The sequence below is a fragment of the Hyperoodon ampullatus genome, assembly GCF_949752795.1.
Source record: "Hyperoodon ampullatus genome assembly, chromosome: 6".
Taxonomy (NCBI): domain Eukaryota; kingdom Metazoa; phylum Chordata; class Mammalia; order Artiodactyla; family Ziphiidae; genus Hyperoodon; species Hyperoodon ampullatus.
The window spans coordinates 56,662,695-56,689,722 of record NC_136919.1 but is presented as its reverse complement, the minus strand read 5'-3'; the positions used below and the strand labels follow the sequence as shown (position 1 = coordinate 56,689,722).

The 27,028-nt window shown below is 39.2% G+C and overlaps 2 protein-coding genes across 2 annotated transcripts in view; one reads left to right on the top strand and one right to left on the bottom strand.

Moving 5' to 3' along the window:
• The window catches only part of HACD4 (3-hydroxyacyl-CoA dehydratase 4), a gene marked incomplete at its 5' end in the record, with an annotated part of 20,285 nt that extends 8,074 nt beyond the window's left edge, over positions 1 to 12,211 (bottom strand). Inside the window, 4 exons of the mRNA XM_079705777.1 lie at positions 76 to 188; positions 8,275 to 8,402; positions 10,666 to 10,769; positions 12,174 to 12,211. Coding sequence (XP_079561903.1) covers positions 76 to 188; positions 8,275 to 8,402; positions 10,666 to 10,769; positions 12,174 to 12,211 — 383 coding nt within the window. The remainder of the gene's footprint in view (positions 1 to 75; positions 189 to 8,274; positions 8,403 to 10,665; positions 10,770 to 12,173) is intronic.
• On the top strand, positions 12,210 to 27,028 carry LOC307054825 (heterogeneous nuclear ribonucleoprotein U-like protein 2; the record flags this gene model as incomplete). Its single annotated transcript, XM_079706705.1, is given in 5 exon segments — positions 12,210 to 12,465; positions 25,432 to 25,662; positions 25,665 to 25,693; positions 25,695 to 26,627; positions 26,837 to 27,028. Coding segments are annotated over 5 exon segments (1,641 nt in total).

Genomic DNA, 27,028 nt, shown 5'->3' with positions numbered 1-27,028 from the left:
ACCAAATGTAAGCAGCTATTACTGGCTTCACTGTAGAAAGCAATTTGGCTTTAAGAGATTATTTTGCCTCCTTACCTAACCATATCCAATAGATTCCAAAAGGTGAATAAAACACACACCACGTATTTCTCTTGGACTTCCTCTTGACTGGTGATCACCACAAAGAGGATGATTATTCTCTCAGTGAGCTAACAAAGAAATAGCAAAGTCAAGAATTAGGATCATCTGTTAAGCAGGTAGGTAATTTTCTAATTTTAAAAACCAGAGTTCCTCTTAAAAGTATGCTTTAACTATAAATATACATACTACGCAGTTGACATGATCTCTGAGGGAGCAGGGTTACAGATGAATTTCATTTCCTCCTTTTTGTTTGTCTGCATTCTCCAAATTATATGTAATGAATAAAAAGATAACATATTTCATCTGAATCAGGGCATGTCCCTTCTTGTGATACATGCACACATGGTTTTTACTCACTTTGACAAGCTTTTATTGAGTGTCCACTATGTATCAGATGCTAAGACTACATATATAATGAAAGCATGGTCCTTGCTACACAGGGTAGCAATGGTAGGAGAATGTGGGGCAGTAACTATAACACAGTGTGAATAATGCTGTCATTTAAAGGGCTATATATCGGAGAACAGGGGAGGGAGATACCTGTCTGAGAAAAAGATGCAGACAGATTTATGGAGGCAGGCAACATTTCAGTTGGATCTTGAGGAATGGACAGGGGTTTGTCAGGTAGACTGGTTAGGAGAATGGGCATCCTAGGCCAAGGGAGCAGCCTGAGCAAAGAGGCAGAGGTGTGAAAACACACGGTGTGCTGGGGAGTAAGGAGAAGCCCTGGGGGCTAGAGAGGAGGTGCACAGAAGGGAATCCTAGGAGATAAAATTGAAAATGTGTTGGGGGCTGGGATGTGAAGAGTTTTGAATGACAGGCTGAGAAATTTCCATTTCATCCAACAAGGAAGCCCCCATAGTTTGGGGGGGGGTTGGGGGGTTTTGCTTTGTTTTTAGGTTTTTTGGTGGGGGTGGGTGGGAGGTGGAAGAAAGGGAGAAAGGTGAAGCGATATAATCCTAACCCACATAAGCTAGCGGAAAATGAAAAGAATTCAACAAATTCATATTTTTCCAAGTCAGTAAGCATCTACAAATCATTAAGAATGCACACATTTATGGCTCAACTCCAGTTACTGACCTCAAAATATACATTCCTCTTTCCAATCTAAATATAATGTAACTTCTTATGCCATATTAATATACTTTGTACACTCTGCGTTTTTTGTTTGTTTGTTTGTTTGTTTTTGCAGTACGCGGGCCTCTCACTGTTGTGGCCCCTCCCATTGTGGAGCACAGGCTCTGGACGTGCAGGCCCAGCGGCCATGGCTCACAGGCCCAGCCGCTCCACGGCATGTGGGATCCTCCCGGACCAGGGCATGAACCCGTGTCCCCTGCATCAGCAGGCGGACTCTCAACCACTGCGCCACCAGGGAAGCCCTTGTTTGTTTTTAATAGAACATTTTACTTTCCTCACAATGGTCGAAGGAAAACATCCCTGAGATTGAGGGAGCATATTTAGTGATAAAGGAAAGATGCGGGCTGCTTTGTATTTTTCAATAGCTGTCTATTTTTAAAGCTGATCAAGGACTAAAGACTGGGAAAATCTATGACTTAGAATCATAGGTTGTTAGTCCTAGAAAATCACCTAGTGCAGAGAAATCCAGGATTTGCCAACATTGGGCCACATGATCAGAAATCCACATGTAGAAGCTGTATCAGCGTGTTTATAACCACATTGGTGAGTCAAGAGGGCCCTTGCTTGGCTAAGAAAATTAGATATGATTCAAACCTTAGTCCATCAACGGAAGCTACCTACATGGCTGTTTTTCTTTTGTCAGTCTTTCTTTACAATGCCCTAGTTTCTTGATTTAACCATATTTATATAACGAATTAGACTTAACTGCAATGATAATTACCGAATGATCCAAGCTTGCTGCTATGACACCCGGCAGCCTTCGGATACAAGATCTTAGCAGTAAACAAGTATTTAGGCACTGCCTAATCCTACATTTGATCAGTGCCTGCTAATTAGGAAAATTATCTAATTTTTGACAAAAATCTCAGGAGATACACACATGAATGCATACACACATATTTCTAATTACATGGCTGATTATTGAAAGAGAGAACATAAGCTACCTTTTGATAAGATGGCTCTCTAAGGGCCCTGCTAGATACTTGCCCAACCCCACCTTTTTACATATAAGGAAACTGGGAACCAGAGAAGTTAAGTGACTTGCCCATACTAGTGGCAGACCTGGAAACATATATATCCCAAGTCTCCTGGTTTCCAGAGTTGTAGGCAATCCCTGATGTCAGGCTGCCCCTCAACTAATGAGTAGGGAGGGAAAACTCTCCTAAAAGAAAGAGACTGGAGCTGCACAAAGAAACTCACTCTGTTTAAAACCATCACGTGAGGGACTGTGGCATGTTAGTGATGGTAACCTGATTGCAGAGAAATCAGCAATCAGCATGCCCCCCAAAACACAATCACATACATACAGGAAGGTATGTGAAGGCCCTCCCCACATACGATGTCAGTCTAATTAACAAATTATCTGATGGCTATTTAACTCTAACTTGACCGTTCAATGGCAATACAATGGGAGAATTTAGGAGGCGATATTCTTAAATTGGTAAAAAGCCAATATTTATTAGTTACTTTGTGCCAGGTCCCAAACACACTCCATCTCATTTGATCTCCGTAACGACCCTAAGAAGTGCTATTGTTATTATCTGCCTTTTACAAAGGACACTGCATTTTACAAAGTGAAAGTGACTTGCCTATAGATATGGAATCAAAGTCTAGACAATGTCATTCTAAATTGCTTGTTCTGAAACACTAAGACATTTTCGCCTTTGTTATTTTATGGGCTACACCTTCGCATAATGTCTATGTTATAGTCTATTCTCAAAAAAAAAAAAAAAGCCTCTCCTGAAAAGTTAAACCTTAAAACAAGAACTTACTTGATTTTCTAAATCAACACCAAAATAATTTTGAAGAATAGACTTCTAAAATTTATTACTTTTCTTTACATATAATAGTTTGACCAGTTATTTGGAGCTTTACACTTAGGAAAACTTAGCACTTTGTCATTTTAAACAAATCCTATGAGAACATGACAATTACTAATGAATGGTCTTGTAATGTTTTGTGCAACTCAAACAGGCAGAATAAAAGCACAGTAAAAACACTGTAACTTAGGCCAAATTAAACAAAGTGGTAATGTGGTTAATTCAAAAATTTGGTAACTACAAAATAAAAATATTTTGCATTTTTATGTTCTATTTGGGAATCCTGAACTCCAGATTAAGCAATGACTAAAACTGTTAATTTATAAATGGCATTTAGCAAAGTAGTTATAAACTATTGAAGGAGTAAAAAATCACACTTCAACTATAGAGAGAATTTCTACAATCTTAAAAATAAATTAGTTTTAGCCTCAAAGACTACTATATTACTAAAAGGATAAGCCAAACTATTTTAAATCCTGTAAACTTTCATTGAGAACTTCAGAAACATACCCTTAAATGTTCAAATCACCACATTTTTCTGTAAGACAAAAGCATCTAAATACTATTTATATATTTTTTACTTATTCATCAATCAAGAGATATTTATTGAGTGCACTATTCTGAATCCCGGGGGGGGGGTATAACACCGTGAACAAGACCAAGTCCCAACCCTCATGGTATTTATGTCCTAGTTTATGAGATAGACACTGTAAACAAATGTAGCATAATAGTTGAGCATTCAGGAAAACTAGCCCAAATCCAAATTTTTGCTCCACGATTTACAATTTATGTGAATGTGGATAAGTTATTTAACTTTTGTGTTAAGTAATTATGCTGGAGATAAAAATAAGCATAATGTAGTGATTAGTATATTTACAGGAAAATACATTTTTCTATATAATCAAGACTATCAGTGAATAAAAAAGTTAATCTCAGCATCTTTAAAATCATACTGTGAATATAGATTTATAACTATCACACCAAAGAACTCCACTGATCAAATGCAAAAAATACCAGAAAAATCGAAAATCTTACGTACAGAGTGAATTGTACGTAATAATTCATTATGTACAGAGTGAATAATTCATTCTCAGGAAGCATCAAAGTTTTGGGAATCTCATAGCACAACACTATCCGCAGTACAGTTTTATCTCTAACAATTTAAACCTGTTCCCAACTCAAACTGGAGAGAAAATCTATATGACTTTATGGAAAAAAAAAATTAAATCTATCAATGCAAAGAAGCACCTGCGTCATGGATTAAAATAAATTAGGGTGAAACGTTGCTGTTTTCCTAAAAGGGTTTATTTTAAGACACTCTCCTTGGGTATATCCTTCATATTTGTTCTTATGAATCTGTGACTGTGAAATCTTTGGAATGATTTTTGACAAGCAGACCCTTGCTTGTCCTTATCAGAAATAGGGTGTGATATCGGTAAAAATAAAAATTGTTCTGGCAATTTGGGCTCACAAATGGAAGTTCTGTAGGCACGATAATTTGGGGGTAATAACTCCCAGTGTTTTGATTTATAGATTTAAAAAATTGTGTAAAATGAAGACATGTGCAGCGATGTTTATTGGGATGCAAAGATAAGGAGGCAGAATTTAGCCGTTTTTTTTTTTGGTTTTTTTTTTTTTTTTTTTTTTTTTTGCGGTACACGGGCCTCCCACTGTTGTGGCCTCTTCCGTTGCAGAGCACAGGCTCCAGACGCACAGGCTCAGCGGCCATGGCTCACGGGCCTAGCCGCTCCGCGGCATGTGGGATCTTCCCAGACCGGGGCACAAACCCGTGTCCCCTGCATCGGCAGGCGGACTCTCAACCACTGCGCCACCAGGGAAGCCCGAGCCGTTTTAATTCAGTTATGTATGAAGTCTTTGCATTTCTCAAAAGGTAAAGGAGTAAAGTGGATAACTCTGAGGGTTTCCTAAAGGCACATCAGCCTAATGCCATAATACAAAGGTCAGTTTTGTGGATATTTTCCCCTCTCTTTGAGTTGAAACATCCTAAAGCTATATCAATAAAAACCTCTTTCTCGGGCTTCTGCACAAGCGAAGTCAGAAGAAAGCCCTTCAAAATCAATATTTCAGGGTTGGTGGTATTTCCGCTCCATAAAAGCAAGTTGTTTTGATTAAATATACTAAAATAGTTTCCCAATTCAACTTTTTAAAAAAAATCAAGCTAATAAAATACGCAAGCTCATTTGGGAGCAAAGCGTTAGAGAGGAGAGATGCCGAGTTTTCACTTATCACTTTTAATTATAGTTATATTCTACTTTTGGACCTTTTTTTTCTTTCCCATTTTATAAATTAAAAATACAAAAGTTTACTTTATTTCCTGATATAATTTTAACTGGCATGTAATTGTTTCCAAAAATGGATGTATATAAACAACTATTTATGTTATCGTTTTGCCCTTTTCCTCTAAATTGTATCTTTAAAAAAGACATAAACTATACATCTCTGTGTTAACTTATTATAGTCTTATTGTCAATGGGTTCCCCCCCTTTCTTTTACCAATTGTAATATTAGAAAATCAAGTGGCTCTTCCCTAACTGTCAAAATAAATATGTGTATAAAACATTTAAAAATGTACAGAAGAAAACACAGAAAACAAACATACCCTCCTAAACACACACCACCATCATTTGATACATGTGATTCTAATCGCTCAACTAGCTAAGAGTTCCTACCGCTTTTGGGAATTACCTATCTTGATATTTTGGAAGACCAATTCCCAAAAAGAGAATTCTATTGTGACTTAGCAATCTCACAAAGGTAATGTCAAAATAACATCACAAATGAGTGAACATGTTTTTCAACCTACTTGAAAGCAGCTAGACACCATGCATTTTTCCAGATACTATACGCAATCAGCTATGATTACTGTATGAGTAGCTTAGCCACATTCTTAACTAGTTTCTTCACTTAAAAGTGGGGAAACAGGAAAACCAAGAATAATTACACAACTTTAGACTTTTGTTTGGTTATTTTAAAGTTAGGGACCTCAGAGTCATCTCATAATGAGGGAATTCTTCTAATTATCTGCAGAACTCTAATAAAAGAAGAGGGCAGAAAATGAAACTTTGGACCCGATGCTGTGTTCTTGAAGCTTTTTACAATACTATGTCCATTCTGAAAACCATAGAAAAGATAGTAAATGAATAAAAGAAACAGAGGACAGGTAAAACCTCAAAGAGATAAAAAGAGGAAGACAAACATCACAACAAAAATTAACAATAATCAGCCCAGGATGAGAATGGTAACTGTCTTCGCTACTATGATGATCCCTGATTGCTCCTGACAACAGAAACTTAAAAATCATTTGAGCCCCATCAACAGTAGACTTTGCCACCTCACCTTTAAATAAAAAGTGTCAGTATATACTTGCCATTATTTTTTAATTACCAAACCAGCATATATTCTGATTACAGTGATCATACTTCCATAAGCCACTACAGTTTCAATTAATAGTGATTAAAATCACACTTAAATATTCTGGAATTTTTAGAACTGCAAGAAATCAGATTACTAAGTTGTATACTACTTTCTATTTTTGGATAAGCCTACATACTTTTGGAGAGCATAAAATATATGCATATTTTCTAGACATATTCAAGATGCTCTTCTTTCTTACAAATTTAACTGTCCTGTTTCTCACTTGCATTTCCTTCTTTGGAAATAACTAAAATAACACTGCTCTTAACTTTGAAACTGCTGTTTTACCATAAAATTAATATTATCCAATTTAGCCTAAAAAAGTACAAAATCCAAAAAAGTATGCCAAAAGAAAACATGACTTAGATTCAGATAAATGATCATACTCCAAGCAAAATAATTCCACATGACAGAATACAACTTTCATTTAACCTGGGTTGTTAATTCGGTTCTCTAAAAGTAGCATTAGACGATGCTATATGCATCTTAGTTGTTAACAAATAATAAATACCAATAAATCTTTTCCTAAATAATATGCTTCTTCTGGGACAGATGTGTACCCCTTTTTATTTTGTAAGGAAATACATTTAAGGCATTTCCATCTAGGTTTTGGCTAGCTAACTGACTACTACTGTTACTAGTTTGTACTCTAAATATTGCCCCAATTTTTATTTTACATTTGATATGTCAACACTGAAAATGTCTTCATCCTAATGAATACTATTTCTCTACTTTTACTGAATAAGCAAAATTTAAAATCTCCCGTGAACTTGCAATGCTGAGTTCTTGATAGGCTCCTCAAGTTTATACTCCGATTTCCATCTTTTTTTTTTTTTTTTTTTTTTTTTTTTTTGCAGTACGTGGGCCTCTCACTGTTGTGGCCTCTCCCATTGCGGAGCACAGGCTCCGGACGCGCAGGCTCAGCGGCCATGGCTCACAGTCCCAGCTGCTCCACGGCAGGTGGGATCCTCCTGGACCGGGGCACGAACCCGTGTCCCCTGCATCGGCAGGCGGACTCTCAACCACTGTGCCACCAGGGAAGTCCCTCCGATTTCCATCTTTTAAACTTTCATGGTATTTTAAGCAAATTTTAATACAAGGATCTATGCCACTCCTTCAATCAACAAAATTTAAGGTGTATGTTTCTGTTATAAGCACTTTGCTAGGTGCTGGCAATACAATCAGATTCTGATATTTCAAATATTTTTACAATGCAAATTGGTCACATTTTGTTATCCATTTTTCCAATTTATTTTGCAAATAGTTAAAATTATACTCATGTACATACCTTTTCTATAAATTTTAAACATATGCTCATATAGTCACTTAACCCTTATCTCTCCTTATGGAAAATACCACTTTTTTGTTTTTCTTGCCTTAATTCAGCAATGATTTAGTATACTAAATATCTACCAGTGACTTTCCCACCTTCCTTCAACCTGCCTTTAAAAGGAACAATGGTCATCTAGGGCTAGAGACAACTGATACCTAAAATAACAGCAATAGCAACCAGGTATTGTATTCTTTTTTTTTTCTGTTTTAACATCTTTATTGGAGTATAATTGCTTTACAGTGGTGTGTTAGTTTCTGCTTTATAACAGGATGAGGTAAGTTTTTCATGGAATTCTCCTTGTTAGTGATGTGGGTTGCAAATTAGCAAAGGTTGGCTTTTTCACTGCCATAAAGTCAACAGAGGCTATAAATAGAACAAAGTTAAGTATGCAACAAATTCTATAATACAAATAATGCAATTAAAACCTACCTGCAGAAACCTAGGCAGAAGATGGTCTGATTCAATGCCAACATATATGTGCAGCAACTCCAAGAGGGAAATAGATTGGCAAAGTCGCATGACAAGTCCAATTGCATAAAAAGTGTCAACCATTGAATCTGTGTCCAGTGAATTAAAAATACAGACATGGTAAGTAAAACATAGATCACACCCCAAATCTATAAAGCACTTTGAAATACAGTTGAGACTCCTTACTTCCTTTTTCATAGTACATGTGAGAAATTTCCTAAATAGATTACTAAATTACAAAGACTATGTAACCAAAGAAAGCACTTTGTATCATTGCACATTTTAATTGCTCCTCTTCCAGAAAGGATTGAAAACTTGAAAAAGGCGGCTCCATGGCCAAAGCTAAAGCATTTATTCCCCATTTATGAGATTCTAAAGCAATCCCAGCATAAAAGTAAACAGCTAGACTCTAGACTACACCAGTGAAAACAGGTTGGAGGTGAGTTTATTAAAGAAGCTGTGGTGCCCACACCTTGTCCATTGACAAGAAAATGACAGAGATGAGAAAATACTATTTCAGAGAAGCTTTATGGAAATGAGATTAATGATGCCATGATATCAAATAACATCTTACATGTATCTAGCATTTATGGCTCATACATATGTAGTCAGTGCTTTCTGGATTTCTTTGAGTTTTAAACACTGGAACTTGGGCCCATTGCAGAGGGCCCAAAACAAATACTGCATTTGGAGAGAGCTGAAATGGGAGGCAAACAAATGTTCCTCTAAATAGGATAAATGTGTTGGTTTAAATTTTAAAATGAAATCCTGCCATGTTAAGAATCTTCTAGGGAAGTCTTTGTTGTCTTCACTCCCTAGTGATCATTCACATGATAATAATTTATCAAACACAAAGGGTGTCTCTTCTCAGCAGCTCTATGAGATAGACATTATTATCATCCCCATTTCACAGGTGATTTCTGAGGCACAGACAGTCAATGCTCTTATCCATGGCCCTGCACTTGCTATAAGAGAATTATCAGTCACACGGCTCCTTGAAGGAAGAAAGTAGCAGACGTTACTAGTCCAGCTGCTTGAGTGCTGTTGAGCTACTTAATTTATACACTGATTCAGGAACTGAACTGAACCCCACATAGTTCTTTTCAGTCTGCCTTCCATATGAATGGGTTTCTTTAATAATACGTAGCTTGTATAATTATATTGGCAGGATAACAATTAAGAACTAAGTACACTGCTGACTAAGGCATTTTTCCTACTGGAAAGGCCAGGCAGCATAAGAAAGAGTTACTCATGTTGTGAATGACCTATAATATGCCCTCAAAGCCACAGCTAACTTCCAAGGTCTAGAAGTGATGTTTTTTCCTACAAATATAAGGGAAGTTTTCCTAAGCCCTGTGTTTTCCTCTGCTTGAGGACTCCCAACAGTCATAGTTGAAATTCAAGCCTCAGGCTGTATCTTTGGAGGTTCTTAACAAAGGCAATAATTTATCTGTAGATTTGCAGTAATGAAAAAGCAACATTTATGGTGCCACAGAAGTAGATTAATTTTCTTATGATACAGAAGTCTGAATTGATGAGCACAGCATGACTTTTCCCAGATATATCCTAGATGTTTGTTGTTAGCTGAAACCAGCAGTTGCTCAAATTGTCAAGTCACGCAACAGTTGTAAACTGTGATGACACTTACCCATGTGGGGATGGAACGTGAAAAGAATGTTATTTTGACAGTCAGGATGTTAAATGACAGTGATTCATTTTTTGGAAAACTGAAATGCATTTAAAATCTTTACTTTTTAGGAAAGTGGAGGAAGCTTATGATTTAAACCATTAATGCTAACTCCCATATAGGTGATGAGTCATCTACAAAGTGTATCATTTTCTTATGGACACATTGCCCTTTAAAGGGACCAAACAGAACCTGGGGAATATAAACATTGTCTTTCATTTGTTAGTAGTTTCCTGAAACTACTGAAACCTGGGGAATAAAAAACAAGAGAAGAAGTGGTTAATTCCTGATTTCTCTGCAAAAAAATGTTTTACTGGAATTTACAGATTTCTACAACACACACCAAATTTGCTAAGGTTTGGTGCAGAACCAAAAAGGAAGAGTGAAATGGCACCACCCCAATGTCATGTCTATGTTTTCAGGGCAAGTGCCTACTCAGGGGGAAGCCACATACCTTTCCCTCATCTTACCTCCCCCACTCCTCCAAAAAGGTTTTGGTTTTTGCAGTAAGAACAAAGTATGCTTACTGAAAAATATGGTCACTACATTTTAGAGAAGTGAAGGCTATTAGGTGCAGTTCATAGAAGTTAAAAAATTATTATAACCAGGACTAGGTGAAAACGAGGATTAAAAGTTAAAAATCCAAAACTCTTTTGGGCTTTTACCTTTTCCAAATGAAAAGAATCTGACTGTCATATTTGTGAATATCCATGAGTGGCCACAGAACTGGATTAAGTAGTAGATGAAAAGATAGGCATTCTTCCGATACCTACAATAAATACAGGAAAATACTTCATTTAAACATATTAAACACTTCCTTTATAATCACCTTTTCAGCATTATACTCATCTTTTCACTAACTTACTGGCCAATCTGAGCAAGCAAGAGACAACTATTCCATATCGGAGTCTTTTATTTGGTTACCCCTCTAAACCCCATCAGATTTTGAAAGCACACACTATCTGTTAAAGTAACCATCCTGAGTGTGTTTAAAGACAAATATGGTTCTATTTCAAAATCCACTTTCATCTTTGATAAACCTCTAACCTTGCTGCTCCCCAAGGAATAAAAGTAAGCATTGCAAAGTAGGCTTTGAATATTTTTGAAAAGAAAATATGGATGGAGAGGGGCTGATGTGGTCGATATGTGTCCCTGCTAAGTGCAGAACTTGAACTTGATAACTAGTTTATAGTTACAAGAGGGGAGTAGCAATGATGGCATTCCCAGGTGGTGGATAATTCAGTCATTGGACACACCTGACTTCTGAATGCATTATGTGATTGGGGACAGTGTCTCACCACTGCCTATTATATTTTGCAAGAGCAGATAGCTTCCTTCACCAGACACACAGAGAAAGCAGTTTAGTCACTTGGGCCAGATATGGGAAGTCAAGCTGGCTTTTAAAATGCGTTGCTGGGGAGATGACTAAGAGAAGACTGACAGATACACGTTTGAGGGAGCTAGAGAAAGCACCGTTTGAAGCGTTGCTTCTGGTTCGGAAAAGCGGTGGGAGTGGCCCTGCCCAGGGTAGACAAGACTTTTCTCCTAGTTGGAGATGTGAAACCTCTGGGAAATAAGGCAAATAAGTTGGGAAGCAGATACAGTGTAGCTTGATGATTTTACTTGGGCACCCCTACAGATGACTCAAGTACTACTAAATGAGTGGGGAAGAGGAATTCCTCCCTCAAACCTACAGCAGAATCACATGGCGCGTGGGTTAAACTTACACATCCCAGGCTCTACCCTCATACCACTGAATCAGTTTTTCTGGAACTGGGCCCTGAAATCTACACGTGTGATTGGTGTTCCTGCAGCAGGTAGAGAAAGTCAAGGGAAGGGCTCCAGGTCGGAAGAGGGGGAAGACAGAAAAAGACGGCGAGAGAGCACAAAAGTAAGGGTAGCCACGCAGCCTGTCCTTCCCATTTCCTCAGCTATAAAATGGGGGAAATAACAGTTACTCCTAGGGTTGTCGAGACAACTTAATTAGCTAATACCTGTCCAGAGCCCCACGGAGTGTGGGGCGTAAGTTTGCTCGGGCGCCGGCCGGTGCTCCCCCAGCTCATCAGTATCGGCACCACCCACCGCCCCGTTCCCCACCCTCAACCCCCGGCGGCCCCTCCTCCCGTACCCCCTCCCGTACCCCCTCCTCTCCCTCCTCTGCCGAGCGTCCTACCTGGGCTGCAGCCAGGCGGGCAGCTCCACAGGTCCCATGGGCCGCAGTCTTCCCGACCGGGAAGGAACACCCGCCGGGAGCGCCGGAGGGGCGGCCGGGCGGCCGGGCGCGGAAGGGCGGGGCCTCTCCTCACGCAGCAATTTACCAAAAAAAAAAAAAAAAAAAAAAAAAAAAGTTCCTGAAGTTCCTGCGGCGGCGGGAGCCAGCTGCACCACCACTGGCACGCCGAGGCGCGGCAGGTGCCCGAGGCTGGGCCGGCCTGGCGGGGGCCCTAACACACCCCAGGTCCCAAGTAAGGTGCACCAGGTTCCTTACCCGGCTTCCTAATCTTTGTGTTGAGACTCCGTTGCAGCCTCGTAAAAACTAACGGACCCTGACCCCTGACCCCGGAAGCGTGCAGTCAAGCCATCCCAAAGCCTGCTGGGATGCGTGAGCCCCAGGTGGCGCCTATTATTACCCTCACCTGTGAGAGCGGTTAGGCTAGGACGATTGTGAGCACGCCTTCCCCAACACTTTTTCAGCCAAGAGGCCTGATTCCTCAGTATCAGACATCCTTGCCCTCTCATTTCTCCTGGGTCCTCACTGATGCTTGCAAATCCTTTTATTCATGTTGTGTTCATCTCCCTATCCTTTGCCCAGCCCTCAGAAACCTCCTGATCACTCAGGCCTATGGCACCACTCTCTCCTTCATGCTCTGGTGACCCACTTCCTACTTTGCTGATAAGATCCAGACCATCTTCCAGCTTCTCTGCCCTCTAAGGGAAATATCCCCAAATAAATTTAAAACAAAACAAACAAAAAGCCAAGAAAGCACTTGCAAGTAAGCAGTACCATATACCCGATTTGGGGAGTTGGAAGGTAGTATCCCCATTTTAGCTAAACATTTAAAAAATATGTTAAGGTGCTTGCAACAGGTCACATGACTGATAAATGGCAGTATTAGAACCTCAAGGTTTTTTGTTTTTGTTTTTCCATTAGGCTAGCTATAGTTTCCTTCCTCCTAGTCCATTCTGACCTGGTACCTCATCTCTCCATTTCTCTGCACCTTCCCTCACCCCCTGCCCTGGGTCGGAAGTTCATCCCTCTCCTGCATTCACCAGTCCCTTCTCAAAGTCATTCCATCAGTTATTACCCACAGCTTCTTCTTGTATCTCCATCCTGTCCTTTCCACTGTCTTTCACCACAGTTTAGGAACATCTTCAAATCTCTCCCACCCTAGAATTAAATATTTTATTCTTTCTGCTTCTCACTGGATGTAGTTTTCTCTCTCCTTTTTCTCATAACTCCCTGCCCACTCTCATAATCAGACTTTTCTTTATTTCTTACCATCTTCCTGGTCCATAACACCTTACTATTTAACTTTCCTTCCCAACGCTCTCCAGAAACTGTTCTCTCAGGGAGGCTGCCTTGATTTCTTCCCTGAGTCCCCATTCTGCACCCACTGTGTAGATGACCCCACACAGTTCTTGCTCTTGGGGAGAACTTGATGTAAAAAGGAAACTGATTTACAAGCAAACACTGGTGGCTAAGCAGTCATCAATGTCATCAGTGCCCAGGCCAAGCAGCAAGAGAGGAATAAAGCCCTGGATGGACTGGAATGGGGCAAGAGGAGAAGGCAGAAAGCGACCCTTTACCATACAACACAGAGCCTGCATCTTCATCCTCCCCCCTCCTCCCCTTCCACAAGTCTACTGCATTTACCACCTTCACCTCTCCTCCCTGTGCCTCTGCAACTCTGCATGTTAGACTTTTCTCGCCTTCTGTCCTTTCTCTCTCTCTAGACGTCTCCTCTTCTCCAGCTCTATTTCCTCTCAGGTCTGCCCTGGGCCATCTTTTCCCTTTGCCACCATGTTATTCCTCAGCACAGACATCTCCCCACACGGCTTTATCTCCACGCAGATAATGGCTGACTCTATTATCTTCAGCCTCTGTTGTTTTTTTTTAATGAACACTAGCTCTGGCCTTTCAATAGCTTCTGGATATTTCTGCATGAAAATCCCATTGTAACTTCCAATTGAATCTATTTAAAATAAGCATACTGTCTTTCTTCCCATATCATTATCTAATTTCTTGCAGGGAAACCACGGTTTTCCTAGTCATTCGGGTTTAAAATTTAGGAGTCATCATTAAGTCTCCCCATCCAATCTAATTCTATTGATAGAATTATTCTGTTGAGATCACTAGCATTCCACTTCTGTTCCTTATACCCAGAACCGGGGTAAAGGAGACCCAAAAAGAGCTCCTTTTTACTTGCCAAAGAACAAACTACAAACAAACAAAAAACCTTTCAAATCAAGAAGTTAGGGAATTCTACCTTGTTTTCCAAGGAATCAGTGCAGAGGGAGCTTATGAGAGAACATTTTGAGTAGGAAGTGCATTTCTCCCTTTTCCTTGGCAGGGCCTTAGGGCAGGCCCTCTTCAGGTCCTGCCAGCATTACCAAGGCAGACTTCACCAGCCTCCCTGCCAGTCTCTCCTCCTTCTACCCAAACTACCATACATTAGTTGAAGCCTGCTGGAAGTATTTCTTAAAACATAGTCCTGATCCAGCCATTTTTTTCTGGTCAAAATTCTTTGTGGTTCTCTGTTGCCTGCTGCAGTCATATCTCATCTTGCCTCTAAGCCAGTCATACGCAGACATCTCCTACCACCCTATCCCCCACCAATTACAGCAACTCACCATTCCATGACCACACCAGGCATTTTCTGATCATCGTGTGTACCTATGTGAAATTTTCTCCTCCTTTGAATTTCTCTTCTACTTCTTCCCCTTCATCCCAATATTTACCTGTCAAAGTTCTACTCATTCTTTAAAGCCCTTCCCAGAGCTTCTTCTGGGAGCTGCACTGGTCTAATGGATGTCTATGATGGCACTTACCTTAAGATATTTTTACTGGGGTTCCTGTCTACTCAACTAAATTGTGAATTCCCAGAGGGCTCTACCTCTTACTTACAGTAAGAATTTGACATACTTTAACTTCTATGAACAAAGTATCTTTTGCCAAAACTACATGATTCTTGGGAGGATTGAATAGGAAAATGTATAGATGAAAATGTGTAAAAGTACCTAGTACAGTGCTTGGCATGATAGGTATCTAAAAATGTCAATTATCTACTTGTACAGGAGAAGTCAGAGGTCGGGATAGTTCAAGTAACTCAAAATTAACATGTTCTTGCCTTTAGAAGGAACTTTAACACTATTTGAATATGTCAGTGTTGTTTTCTTTGGGAAAATGTTTAAATTTGTTTTCATCCCTATGAACACCATTTGGGAAACTAAAGCCTTGAAATATATTTCATGGCAGTAGCAGATTAGCTCAAGAATTTTTTATACCATACATAAAATGTAATAAGCTACACTATTTCACAATGATCTTCAGAGAAATTAAATCCAGTGGTTGAATATCCTGAGTTTGGACATTTAACCATCCATCTATCCATCATCCTGTTCCTGCATTTTTTTCCCCTCCCATTCCTTGGCAATCTCATTTTTGAATGCCAATACTTCATGTGATATTCACTGAGAGCAGAGATTCTGGAAAAGTGCCCCACTGCCCCCTTCTTCTTCCATTACCTACAAAGGGCACTATAAGGATACAGTTATACTCTGAAAGCGTTCAGTTCTAGATTTCCTTTTTATTTCAACCACCTGGAATTTTCAGGGATCACAACCTCTCTCTCTTCCCACTCCCAATCCCATAGCACAGTTTGGAAATTTCACAAGCTGCTAGATCCATACATAACCCTAGAGATTATGTTGTCCAATCTTCTTGTTTCACAGGCACCAAAACTCTAGTTAAAGCTAGGCTGAGCTCTCTTTCCACAGCACTGTGCAAAATTTCAGCTGTATTTGCCCAGTTATCTTATCTTACTTGGGCATTAATCATAAATAGTCATCTATTGTAATCTTTGCCTGGACACGCTCTCAGCCTCTATTACCACTCTTTTCCAGCTGATCCAAAGCATTGCTTTTACTTCTCTGCTAAAACTTTAACTATTCATCCTTTAACTGTCTTCCCCCTTTGAGACTCCATTTAGAAGACCAAACCCTGGACTTCTTAGTCATCATTATCCCCCAATCTATCCCCTGTGTTATTCCAAGACAAATGTGTTCAAGTGCGTAATTGGTTTATTCAGCCTTGCAGGCGCCGTTATAAAATCTCTTAGTTCACATGATTATATTATTGATTATAAGCTACATGTGTTTTACTGTGCTTTCTATGAGTTATCTCACTTAATCCTCAGAGCAACCATATGAGGTGGGTGGGAACTGTTCTTTTTTTTTTTTTAAAGGAAGGAGATAGGGGATATATGTATACATTTAATGCAGATTAAAACCACAATGAGATATCATTACACACGTATGAGAATGGCCAAAATTAAAAAGACCCACAATATCAAGGCTGAGAGGGAACTCAATCCATCCCTTTGCAGCCTTCCTACAACCAGCCCAAATCTCCTAAGGCAAAAGGATGCCTCTAGCAGGCTTGGAAGAAAGTAACATACAAAGAAATGCAAAAGAGAAAGTCACATTAGTATAATTCCAAACTGTTATTCCTGTTATATACAGTTAAGGTTTTATTTAAATTCACATACAATTTTCATTTCTATTTATTCTTGTTCCATGCCATTGTCTATGATCACTGAAAACTGCTTTTCTTAGAATAATTCACTTTACAAACTACTTAGAGGAGTCACCCACAGAAAAACAACTTGATATGGTAATTTTTTTTTTTTTTTTTTTTTTGCGTTATGCGGGCCTCTCACTGTTGCAGCCTCTCCCGTTGCTGAGCACAGGCTCAGTGGCCATGGCTCACGGACCCAGCCACTCCGCGGCACGTGGGATCCTCCCGGACTGGGGCACGAACCCGTGTTCCCTGCATCAGCAAGCGGACTCCCAACCACTGCACCACCAGGGAAGCCCTAATATGGTAATTTTTGAGATCAGATTTAGTTTTATAATGATGGAGACAATATTTGGGTCACAAATATAAATACTTTCAAGATCATTTTTATATTGATCTCTTTAGATAAAATTATTTTTGTTTCCATTATATCCAAATCACTTTAAAGGCAGGGTTGCTTTTTGATAGTCTAAGGTAAGAGATTTTAAAAATGAATAAGGCTTGAAAAATTTAAGACTTTTTGACTGTATGATATGCACACAGGGTCAAGAAACAAAACGGCATCTTTTGTAATCATTTTTTTGGATAAAGAAATTACAAAAGAGATAAAGTCAAAATAAACAATCTAAATACTTATTAATTCATCTAAAAATTATTGAATTTTACTGGATGTTTGAATAGATAAACATAGCTCATATTGTGCATTTATGTAGCTTAATAATGGTAGGAAATGCTGATCCCAAAAGAAAACTGACCAGAAAGATTCCTTCCTTGAAAAATGAGTTTCAGAAAAACAAAGGTCTTGCTTCTCAGATTATTTTATTCCATATTGCCTTCTCAATGTTGGCTATTCTATTAGTTGAGGGGGATTAGATAAGAAGATCACAGAGATCTCCATGATCTGGTTCTGATATTCTATAAACTCACAATTTATTCTGTATCTCAAATACATATTTTCTATAAATGCTCTCCCTAGAAAAGCCATCAGCTGTAAATGATGTCAATGTTCGTACTTCTTTATTCATGCATTGGTTTGATACTTTCATTTTGCTGTTTGTGTATACTTTCCACAGAATTAGTGTTTGTTTATCAAAATATATTGTGCTTGACCTTGTGCTATGTGAGTTCTTATTGGCTGTTTGGGAGACTGCGTGAATTTAAAGACAAAAAGACACATTCTCCATCCTCAAGGTGTTTCTAAACCTCAAGGTATTAAAAAAATTTTTTTATTGAAATATAGTTGATTTACAATGTTGTGTTAACTTCTGCTGTACAGCAAAGTGACTCAGATATACACATTCTTTTTTATATTCTTTTCCATTATGGTTTATCCCAACATATTGACTATAGTTCCCTGTGCTATACAATAGGACCTTGTTGTTTATCCATGTTACATGTAATAGTTTACATCTGCTAATCCCAAACTCTCTCAAGGTGTTTTTAAATGGCTGGGGTTTTTTGTTGTTGTTGTTTCTTTTTTTTTAACTATGCTCAGAAACAGAAAGGAACAGTTTCAGGGAGCAAGGAATTTTCAGTCAGAAAACCCAGGTTCAAGTCTAGATTTCACTTCTGTGTGATGTTGGACAAGTAATAATGCCTTTCTGAGTCTCAGTTCCTTTATTTATTTATTTTTAATAAATTATTTATCTTTGGCTGCATTGGGTCTTTGTTGCTGCACGCGGGCTTTCTCTAATTGTGGCGAGCGGGGGCTACTCTTCGTTGCGGTGCGCAAGCCTCTCACTGTGGTGGCTTCTGTTGTTGCGGAGCACGAGCTCTAGGTGCACGGGCTTCAGTAGTTGTGGCACGTGGGCTCAGTAGTTGTGGCTCGCTGGCTCTAGAGCGCAGGCTCAGTAGTTGTGGCACACGGGCTTAGTTGCTCCGCGGCATGTGGTATCTTCCTGGACCAGGGCTCAAACCCATGTCCCCTGCATTGGCAGGCGGACTCCCAACCACTGCGCTCCACCTTTATTTTTTAAAATGAAGATAATACAATTACAAACCCTAGCCTGCTTCCTCTGTGAGGCTCAAATGTGATAACTGTCAAGCTTCAAACTCAAACGCAGATGAGGTCAAGGTCCCAAAAGCCCAGTGACAACCTGCTCCAGCAGTTAGAGGTGGAGCCCTGGATGCTGCCTGTCAAATAGGGTAGAAGCCTGGGGAAGAAGGAACAAGGGGACAGAGGAGGGAGGGTTGTGGTAGTTGGAGAGGGGTCAAGCTACGGGAGACAAAGGAATTAAAAGGAATTATCATCCTAAATGAAATTCAAGAGTTAGATCTCCAGCAAGAAAATGTTCAGCATATGTTCTGGATCGGGAAGGAGTCATAGAAGAGGAGATAATAAGTGGATTGGTGGGTGGGGGGAGGATTGAGGGGAGGAGCAGAGGTCAACTCAGAAGTAGAGAGTTCTGTCGTGAGCCAGGTCAAAAAACCAAGCTAAACCAGATAGGAAGCCTTGGTTCTCTAAATGAGGACTGTCTAGACAGAAGCAGGTGCTGTCGTAGGTCAGATGTACTTGCGTTTGCCTGTTGTTCAGACAGAAGTCTGATTTCCCTGTGTCTGGTTGAGGATATTGGGAGTAGGTGGAGATTGGGCCTTCGTAGAGTGTAGAAGTAGGGAGAAGACAAGATGGTTAAATTGCACCATTAGTACACTAGACACCAAAGTCAAGGGAAGATAAAGGAAAGTTACCCTACTTAATATTGTTGTTGAAGGCTAAACCTGCATTGAGATTTAGTCTGTTAATTTATAAGGTTTATGAGCCCAATATAACCACATTTAAATGGCCATCCTTAGAGTGTGTAATGATTTCTTATCTGCTATTAGAAATAATCTTTACCACATAGATAACTTTTAAGGCCATTGTAGAGATGGTTAATTGTTTTATATTGCTGGTATAAAAGTCTTATTCCATATAGCTGGAGATCGCATGAGTGATATCTATCAGATTACCTGTGAAATAGGGTGAATCTGGTCTTGTGCTGGATCCCAGCCCCCAAGAAGGAGCATCCTCTCAGACTAGTCCGAGGGGCAAGAGTGGCACTGAATAGACGACAAGTAGAATTCAGTCAAGCAAGAACAGAAAAAACTGCATTATTTGTGCCCAAATCAGAGAATAGCTGGGTAAGGGAGCCACTAGGAGACAGAAATTTAGAACAAAATTTGGGCTGATCTTGATTAGTCCTAACTGATGATTTTGTTAGCTCAGACTTGCCTTTACAGGGCTGGGTGATCTCTTCCCACATTTCCAAAAGTCCAGATATGAGCCTTAATTTTAAAAAAATTATAAATCCTTTCTCTATAAAAGCAATAATCAGTTTAAAACAAAATAGAATTATACTTTCATTCACAATAGTAACAAAACTAAAGATTCATTCACAATAGTAACAAAACTAAAGATAACTAGAAATAAAGAAGAAACATACAGATTCTTTAAGAAGGAAGTTATAAAATCTTATTGTAGAATATTAAAAAATGAAACAAATGGAAACATGTTCTTGAATGGAGTCCTTTATATCCTCCAAATTTAAATTTTCTCCAATTAATCTATGAATGGAAGGTAATTACAATTAGAATCATAAGAAAAATTTTTTACTGAATAAAATAATCTTAAAGTCCATACAGAGAAAGAAATTTCTAAGACTAGCCAAAAAATTAATTAAAAGAGGGATAGTGAGGAGGATATGCATTACTAGGCAATAAAATATAAGACATTGTATTGATATAGGAACAAACAAATTGAACAATAGAAGACAATCAAGATCCCAGGAATAGATTTCAACATGTATAAGAATTTAATGTTTGACAAACTAAAATTTCAATTCTGTGAGAAAAGATTCACTTAGTTAATAAATGGCTGGTACACCTGTTTAATCCATCTGGGGGAAAATAAAGTTGGAATACTATCACACACCACATACAAAAGTAAATTCCCGGTGGATTAAAGAATTAAGTGTATAGGAAAAGGCAGTAAAAACAACTTATAAAATTTAGATGATTATTTGGACACCCTGGGTGTTAGGAAGAGCTGTTCACCAAAACAGGATTATAGAAAAATGTTTTTGTATGGCAAAAGATATCAAAACAGTGCCAAAAGATTAAAATTATATTTGTATTACTGGAATGAACCTAACACTTAGTCATGATATATTATCCTTTTTATATGCTAGTGGATTTTTCTGCTAATATTTTGTTAAGCTTGAAGTCCGCTTTGATATTAATATAGTTACTCCAGCTTTCTTATGATATGTGTCTGCATGGTGCATCTTTTTCCATCCTTTTACTTTTAGCCTATCTTTTTCTTTATATTTGAAGTGTAAAAAATAAAAAAATTGGGCTTCCCTGGTGGCGCAGTGGTTGAGAGTCCGCCTGCTGATGCAGAGGACACAGGTTCGTGCCCCGGTCCGGGAAGATCCCACATGCCGTGGAGCAGCTAGGCCGGTGAGCCATGGCCGCTGAGCCTGCGCGTCTGGAGCCTGTGCTCCGCAACGGCAGAGGCCACAACAGTGAGAGGGCCGTGTACCGCAAAAAAAAAATAATAAAATAAATAAATAAATAAATAAATAATTTAAAAATAAAAAAAAATAAGGTATATCTTTTGTAAACAGTATATCATTGGGTCTTACTTTTATATCCAGTCTATAATCTCTGCCTTTTAATGAAAGTATTTAGTTTACACTTAATGCAGTTATTGCTGTGTCTGGGTTAATATCTGCCATCTTGCTATTTGTTTTCTAATTGCTTTTTCAATCTTTTTTCCTCCTTGCCTGACATTTTTGGAATTATCAAGTACATTGGGGAATTTCATTTCATCTCCTATATTGGCTTTTTAGCTATAGTTTTGTTTTATATTTTAGTGGTTGCTCTAGGAATTATCATATGCATCCTTAACTTATTATAATCTACATTGAATTAATATTATACCACATCACATATATTATAAAAAAAATTAAAGCAGAATTCTTCCATTTTTCCTTTCCATTAGTTCTGTTATTTCTGTATTCTGCCATATATTTTACTACTATATATATTATAAATCCCACAATAAATTTTCATTTTTTAAAAAGTTAATTATCTTTTAAATTTTAAATAAGGAGGAAAGACCTTTATCTTTACTACATATTTCCATTTTTTGCAATTCTTCATTCCCTCACATAGATTCCTATTTTCTATCTATCATTTCTCTTTATCCTTAAGAACTTCTTTTAGTATTTCTTCTAATGCAGGGCTTACAACAATGAATTCTCTGTTTCTGTCTCTATTTCACCTTATTTTGAATGATATTTTTACTCTATATAAAATTCTATGTTTCCACATTTCCTCCTTTTAATTTATTTTACTGTTAGTATTTTTTGCTCTAATACAATTAGATTGCATCTAATTTTTGTGGACCTTGTGACCCAGGGCAGGTGTGATATAAGAAGAACTTGAGCCTAAATATGTATATATTTTTTATTACTTCATTTCTTAGGTATAAAATAATTTCAGACTGTCTTACCATTGTGGTGCCCTTGGTGTAAAGATCTGTTCGTATTTCACAGACACTAAGATGTGTATGAACAAAGGTTTGGGAGTTTTATTCTAATTCTGATGAGGTGTAGAGCTCAAAGCAAATTATTTACTCACATGCAGCCATTTTGCTTCATTTGTAAAATGAAGTAAATAAACTGACTTATGTTTATAAGAACTGTGACAAAAATAAGACCAGATAATGATATTCGTAATTATAATAATCACAATGATAGCTAAATATATCGAGGGCTGGCTATTGCTAGTCTCTATTCTAAACACCTTATGTGATTTAACTGATTTATTCCTCCAGCAAAGCTACGATGATGTAATATTAATTATTTCCATTTTACAGATGAGGAAACTAGAATACAGATAATTTTAGTAAATTATCCAGGACTTTAACACTGCCAGTAAGCAGTAAAGCTAAGATTTGAACTCAGGTGATTGAAAACTGCCTTTACACACATAATTGGTTTTCAAATGCTGAATTTAAAATTTTGCTTCAAAATCTTGGGAGGCAGAATTTACTAAACAAACAGTCCATTGGCTGGTCTTTACACAAATCTAAAATCTGTCCTGGGTTCCCGAGGAGATGTTTTCCCCTCCAACTTAATTTACTTACATCTGAAGCTATTTAGACATCCATCCATCACCATCATATTTATCCAGACAGCTGTCACATTAAAGCAGTTGAATCTATCACCCTCAACTCATGGCAACTAATAGACCCTCCCTCCCCCTTGACTGTGCCTTTCGCTCCAGCTGTTGCCTTATCTGCCTCCTTCTATTTGCAGCCAAGCTGGCATGCTTTTCAGACCCTGTCTGCCCGGGTTTTCTCCTTCACTTGATGTTGTTAACCACTTCCTGCTTCTTTAAACCCTCTGTGGCCACTGCTGACCTCTACCTCTGTCCTGTCTCTTTGTCCCTCTTTGGATCTTCGTTTCACGCTTTACATCTACAATAACCTATAGTGATTGTTTGTATGTCTGCCTCCCCATCACACTTCAAGCTTTCTGAACATGGGAATCCGTGCCTTCACTGCCCACCACCCCCAACCCACCATCTCAACCTGGCAGGACACCAGGTGAGGAGTAGCTACTCAGGAAATGGTGTTTAATGTTATTTGAAACAGCTACCATTGAGAATGTTGGCAGGTAATCCCATAACGACTCCTTGGGGATAGTAAAGAATCCTACTCCAGGAAAATCAAGGGAAGTTTTTCTCCACGTCTGGGAGATTGTGCATGTTTAAAGACCCAGGGGAAGAATGCTATGGAGCACAAGTGATTAAACTTATTTAAGAAATGGAGACAGGAAACTCCCTGGAGCAGCATTGTAGGAAGGACTCCAGGGCATGCACAGGAGAGGGAAGTGACCTCACATTCTCAGCTTTACTCTTCCTGAACTAAAATTCCCTCTCTCTCAGAGAACAAATGTGATAAAAAATTTCCTTGAACGTCAGAAATATTTTAATAGGAAAATTATTAGCTCTTTAAAAAACATACTGTGTTGAAGATCTTTGGTTATTAGGCTTTAACATTTTTGGCTTTGGAGATTTGAGAGCTACATCAAAATGGGATTATTTCACCTTCAAGGTGTGTGTGACCTCAGTAAGGTACAAACCTGAATTGGACCCACCTGCTGGGAGGCTAGAGTGCAGACAGAGCTGTGTGAGCTTAGCTCCCAAGGTGCATCAGCTTCAAAAGGGGCTTACCGTATTGTATGGACCTGCCATTTATGTGTAGCTGGGAACAGATATATGATACTGGTGTTTGAGTTTTGCTGAAGGTCTTAAGGATACAGTCCTCACAAATGTCACAGTATATTTTATTTTATTTTATTTTTTTAAAATTTATTTATTTATTTTTGGCTGTGTTGGGTCTTCGTTGTTGCGTGTGGGCTTTCTCTAGTTGCGGTGAGTGGGGGCTACTCTTTGTTGAGGTGCGTGGGCTTCTCATTGTGGTGGCTTCTCTTGTTGTAGAGCACGGCCTCTAGGTGCACGGGCTTCAGTAGTTGCAGCACACAGCCTCAGTAGTTGTGGCTCACGGGCTCTAGAGCACAGGCTCAGTAGTTGTGGCATACGGGCTTAGTTGCTCCACAGCATGTGGGATCTTCCCAGACCAGGGAGAGTATATTTTAAAAGAAGATAATGTTGATGGGTGATGAACTGAACAGAAAAATCTTTAAAATGATAACTAAACTATCATGATGTATTGTCAAAATTTGTTAAATATCTTTTCAAAAATCATAGGAATATAAAATGGATAACCAACAAGGACCTCCTATATAGCACAGGGAACTAGATAATGATAAGATTACTCAATTTCTTATAATAATCTGTAAGGGAAAAGAATCTGAAAAGAATAGATATATACATGTATAACTGAATCACTTTGTTGTACACCTGAAATTAACACAACATTGTAAATCATATATTTCAATATATATACTTAAATAAACACAAAACAAAACAAAAAAACAAACAGAAACTCATAGAAATACAATGGTCAAGTTGCAGTTAGTACTCAAGAGAACTTTTTGGTAAGGAACTCATCTCTTGAAGCTCTAGTTTCCTCATCCATAAAGTTCTAACTTCACAGCACTGAGGTGGGAATAAATTAGATTTTGTTTGGTGTGTATTTGTGCATATAAACATAAACACTTAGCCCAGTGCCTGGCCCACTATTATAGATGAAATTCAACAAATTATTTATTAAAATATATACTTTACAAGTATGATACACCCACTTTGGTGACAAAATATTTCTGCGGCTAATCAATAGGAATTGACATATTAACTCTTTCTTCATCTAACAGGTATTATCTTATCCTGACAGAAGTTATGGTGAGATAAACATCATCCCTCTTAAAATAAACCGGTCACTTGTTTTTTAAATGTTTTAGTTGATTAGGTTTTGTTATGCTTTTAAAACTCTAAGTGGCAGATAGTGCAAAAATAGTTTCTTAAATTGGCTTGAAATGTAATTTTTGATAGGATATTTCAGGTTCACATTGTATTTAATTTTTCACCAAGCATTTTTATATACAGTATATAAATCCATATGTGGAATATATTCTCTACTAAATTCACTGGCAAATAAACAAAAGCTTTCAGAGCCTTTAAAAAGTGCCAAGAGAGGCCGCACAGCCGCCGCTGGAGCCCCTGGAGGCGGCAGCCGTGGAGGCCGCAGTTGAGCCCTATGCTTCCGAGAAGCCAGTGGAGGAGGCCACAGCCGAGTCAGGTGGGGTGACAGGTGGCGAAGAGCAGGGCACTGGCAAGGGGGAGGAAGATGAGCCGGAGGATCGGAGCGGAGACGAGATGCCGGGATCCGAGGCGCCGGGTGACAAGGCCGCAGAGGAACAGGTTCAAAGTCTCCACCACCCCCGGAAGGAAGAGGCAAAAGATGAGGAAGAGGATCAGACTCTTGTGAACCTGGACACGTATACCTCGGATCTCCATTTTCAGGTGAGCAAAGACTGCTATGGAGGGCAGCCACTTTTCTCAGAGAAATTCCACACCCTTTGGTCTGGGGCAAGAAGTACTTATGGAGTGACAGAGGGGAAAGTCTGCTTTGAGGCCAAGGTAACCCAGAATCTCCCAATGAAAGAAGGCTGCACAGAGGTTTCTCTCCTTCGAGTTGGATGGCCTGTTGATTTTTCCCATCCACAGCTTGGTGAGGATGGATTCTCTTATGGTTTCAATGGACGAGGACTCAAGGCAGAGAATGGGCAGTTTGAGGAATTTGGCCAGACTTTTGGGGAGAATGATGTCATTGGCTGCTTTGCTAATTTTGAGGCTGAAGAAGTAGAACTTTCCTTTTCCAAGAATGGAGAAGACCTTGGTGTGGCATTCTGTATCAACAAGGAATCTGTGGCTGACCGGGCCCTCCTACCCCATGTCCTCTGCAAAAATTGTGTTGTAGAATTATACTTTGGTCAGAAGGAGGAAACTTTCTTCCCACCGCCAGAAGAGTTTGTGTTCATCCATGCCGTGCCTGTGGAGGAGCGCGTGGGCACTGCAGTCCCTCCCAAGACCATAGAGGAGTGTGAGGTGATTCTGATGGTGGGACTGCCTGGATCTGGAAAGACCCAGTGGGCACTGAAATATGCAAAAGAAAACCCTGAGAAAAGATACAATGTCCTGGGAGCTGAGACTGTGCTCAATCAAATGAGGATGAAGGGGCTCGAGGAGCCACAGATGGACCCCAAAAGCCGAGACCTTTTATTTCAGCAAGCCTCCCAGTGCCCTAGTAAGCTGGTCCAGATTGCTTCCTGGACAAAGAGGAACTTCATTCTTTTTCTTTTTCTTTTTTTTTTTTTTGCGGTACGTGGGCCTCTCACTGTTGTGGCCTCTCCCGTTGTGGAGCACAGGCTCTGGACGCACAGGCTCAGCAGCCATGGCTCACAGGCCCAGCCGCTCCGAAGTATGTGGGATCCTCCTGGAACGGGGCACAAACCCATGTCCCCTGCATCAGCAGGCGGACTCTCAACCACTGAGCCATCAGGGAAGCCCGGAACTTCATTCTTGATCAGTGTAATGTGTACAACTCTGGCCAATGGCAGAAGTTATTGCTGTTCAAGACTTTCTCTCGGAAAGTGGTGGTGGTCGACCCTAATGAGGAGGACTGGAAGAAGAGGCTGGAGCTGAGGAAGGAAGTGGAGGGAGATGATGTGCCTGAGTCTATAATGCTGGAGATGAAAGGTGGGCTAAACTCTACAAGTTAG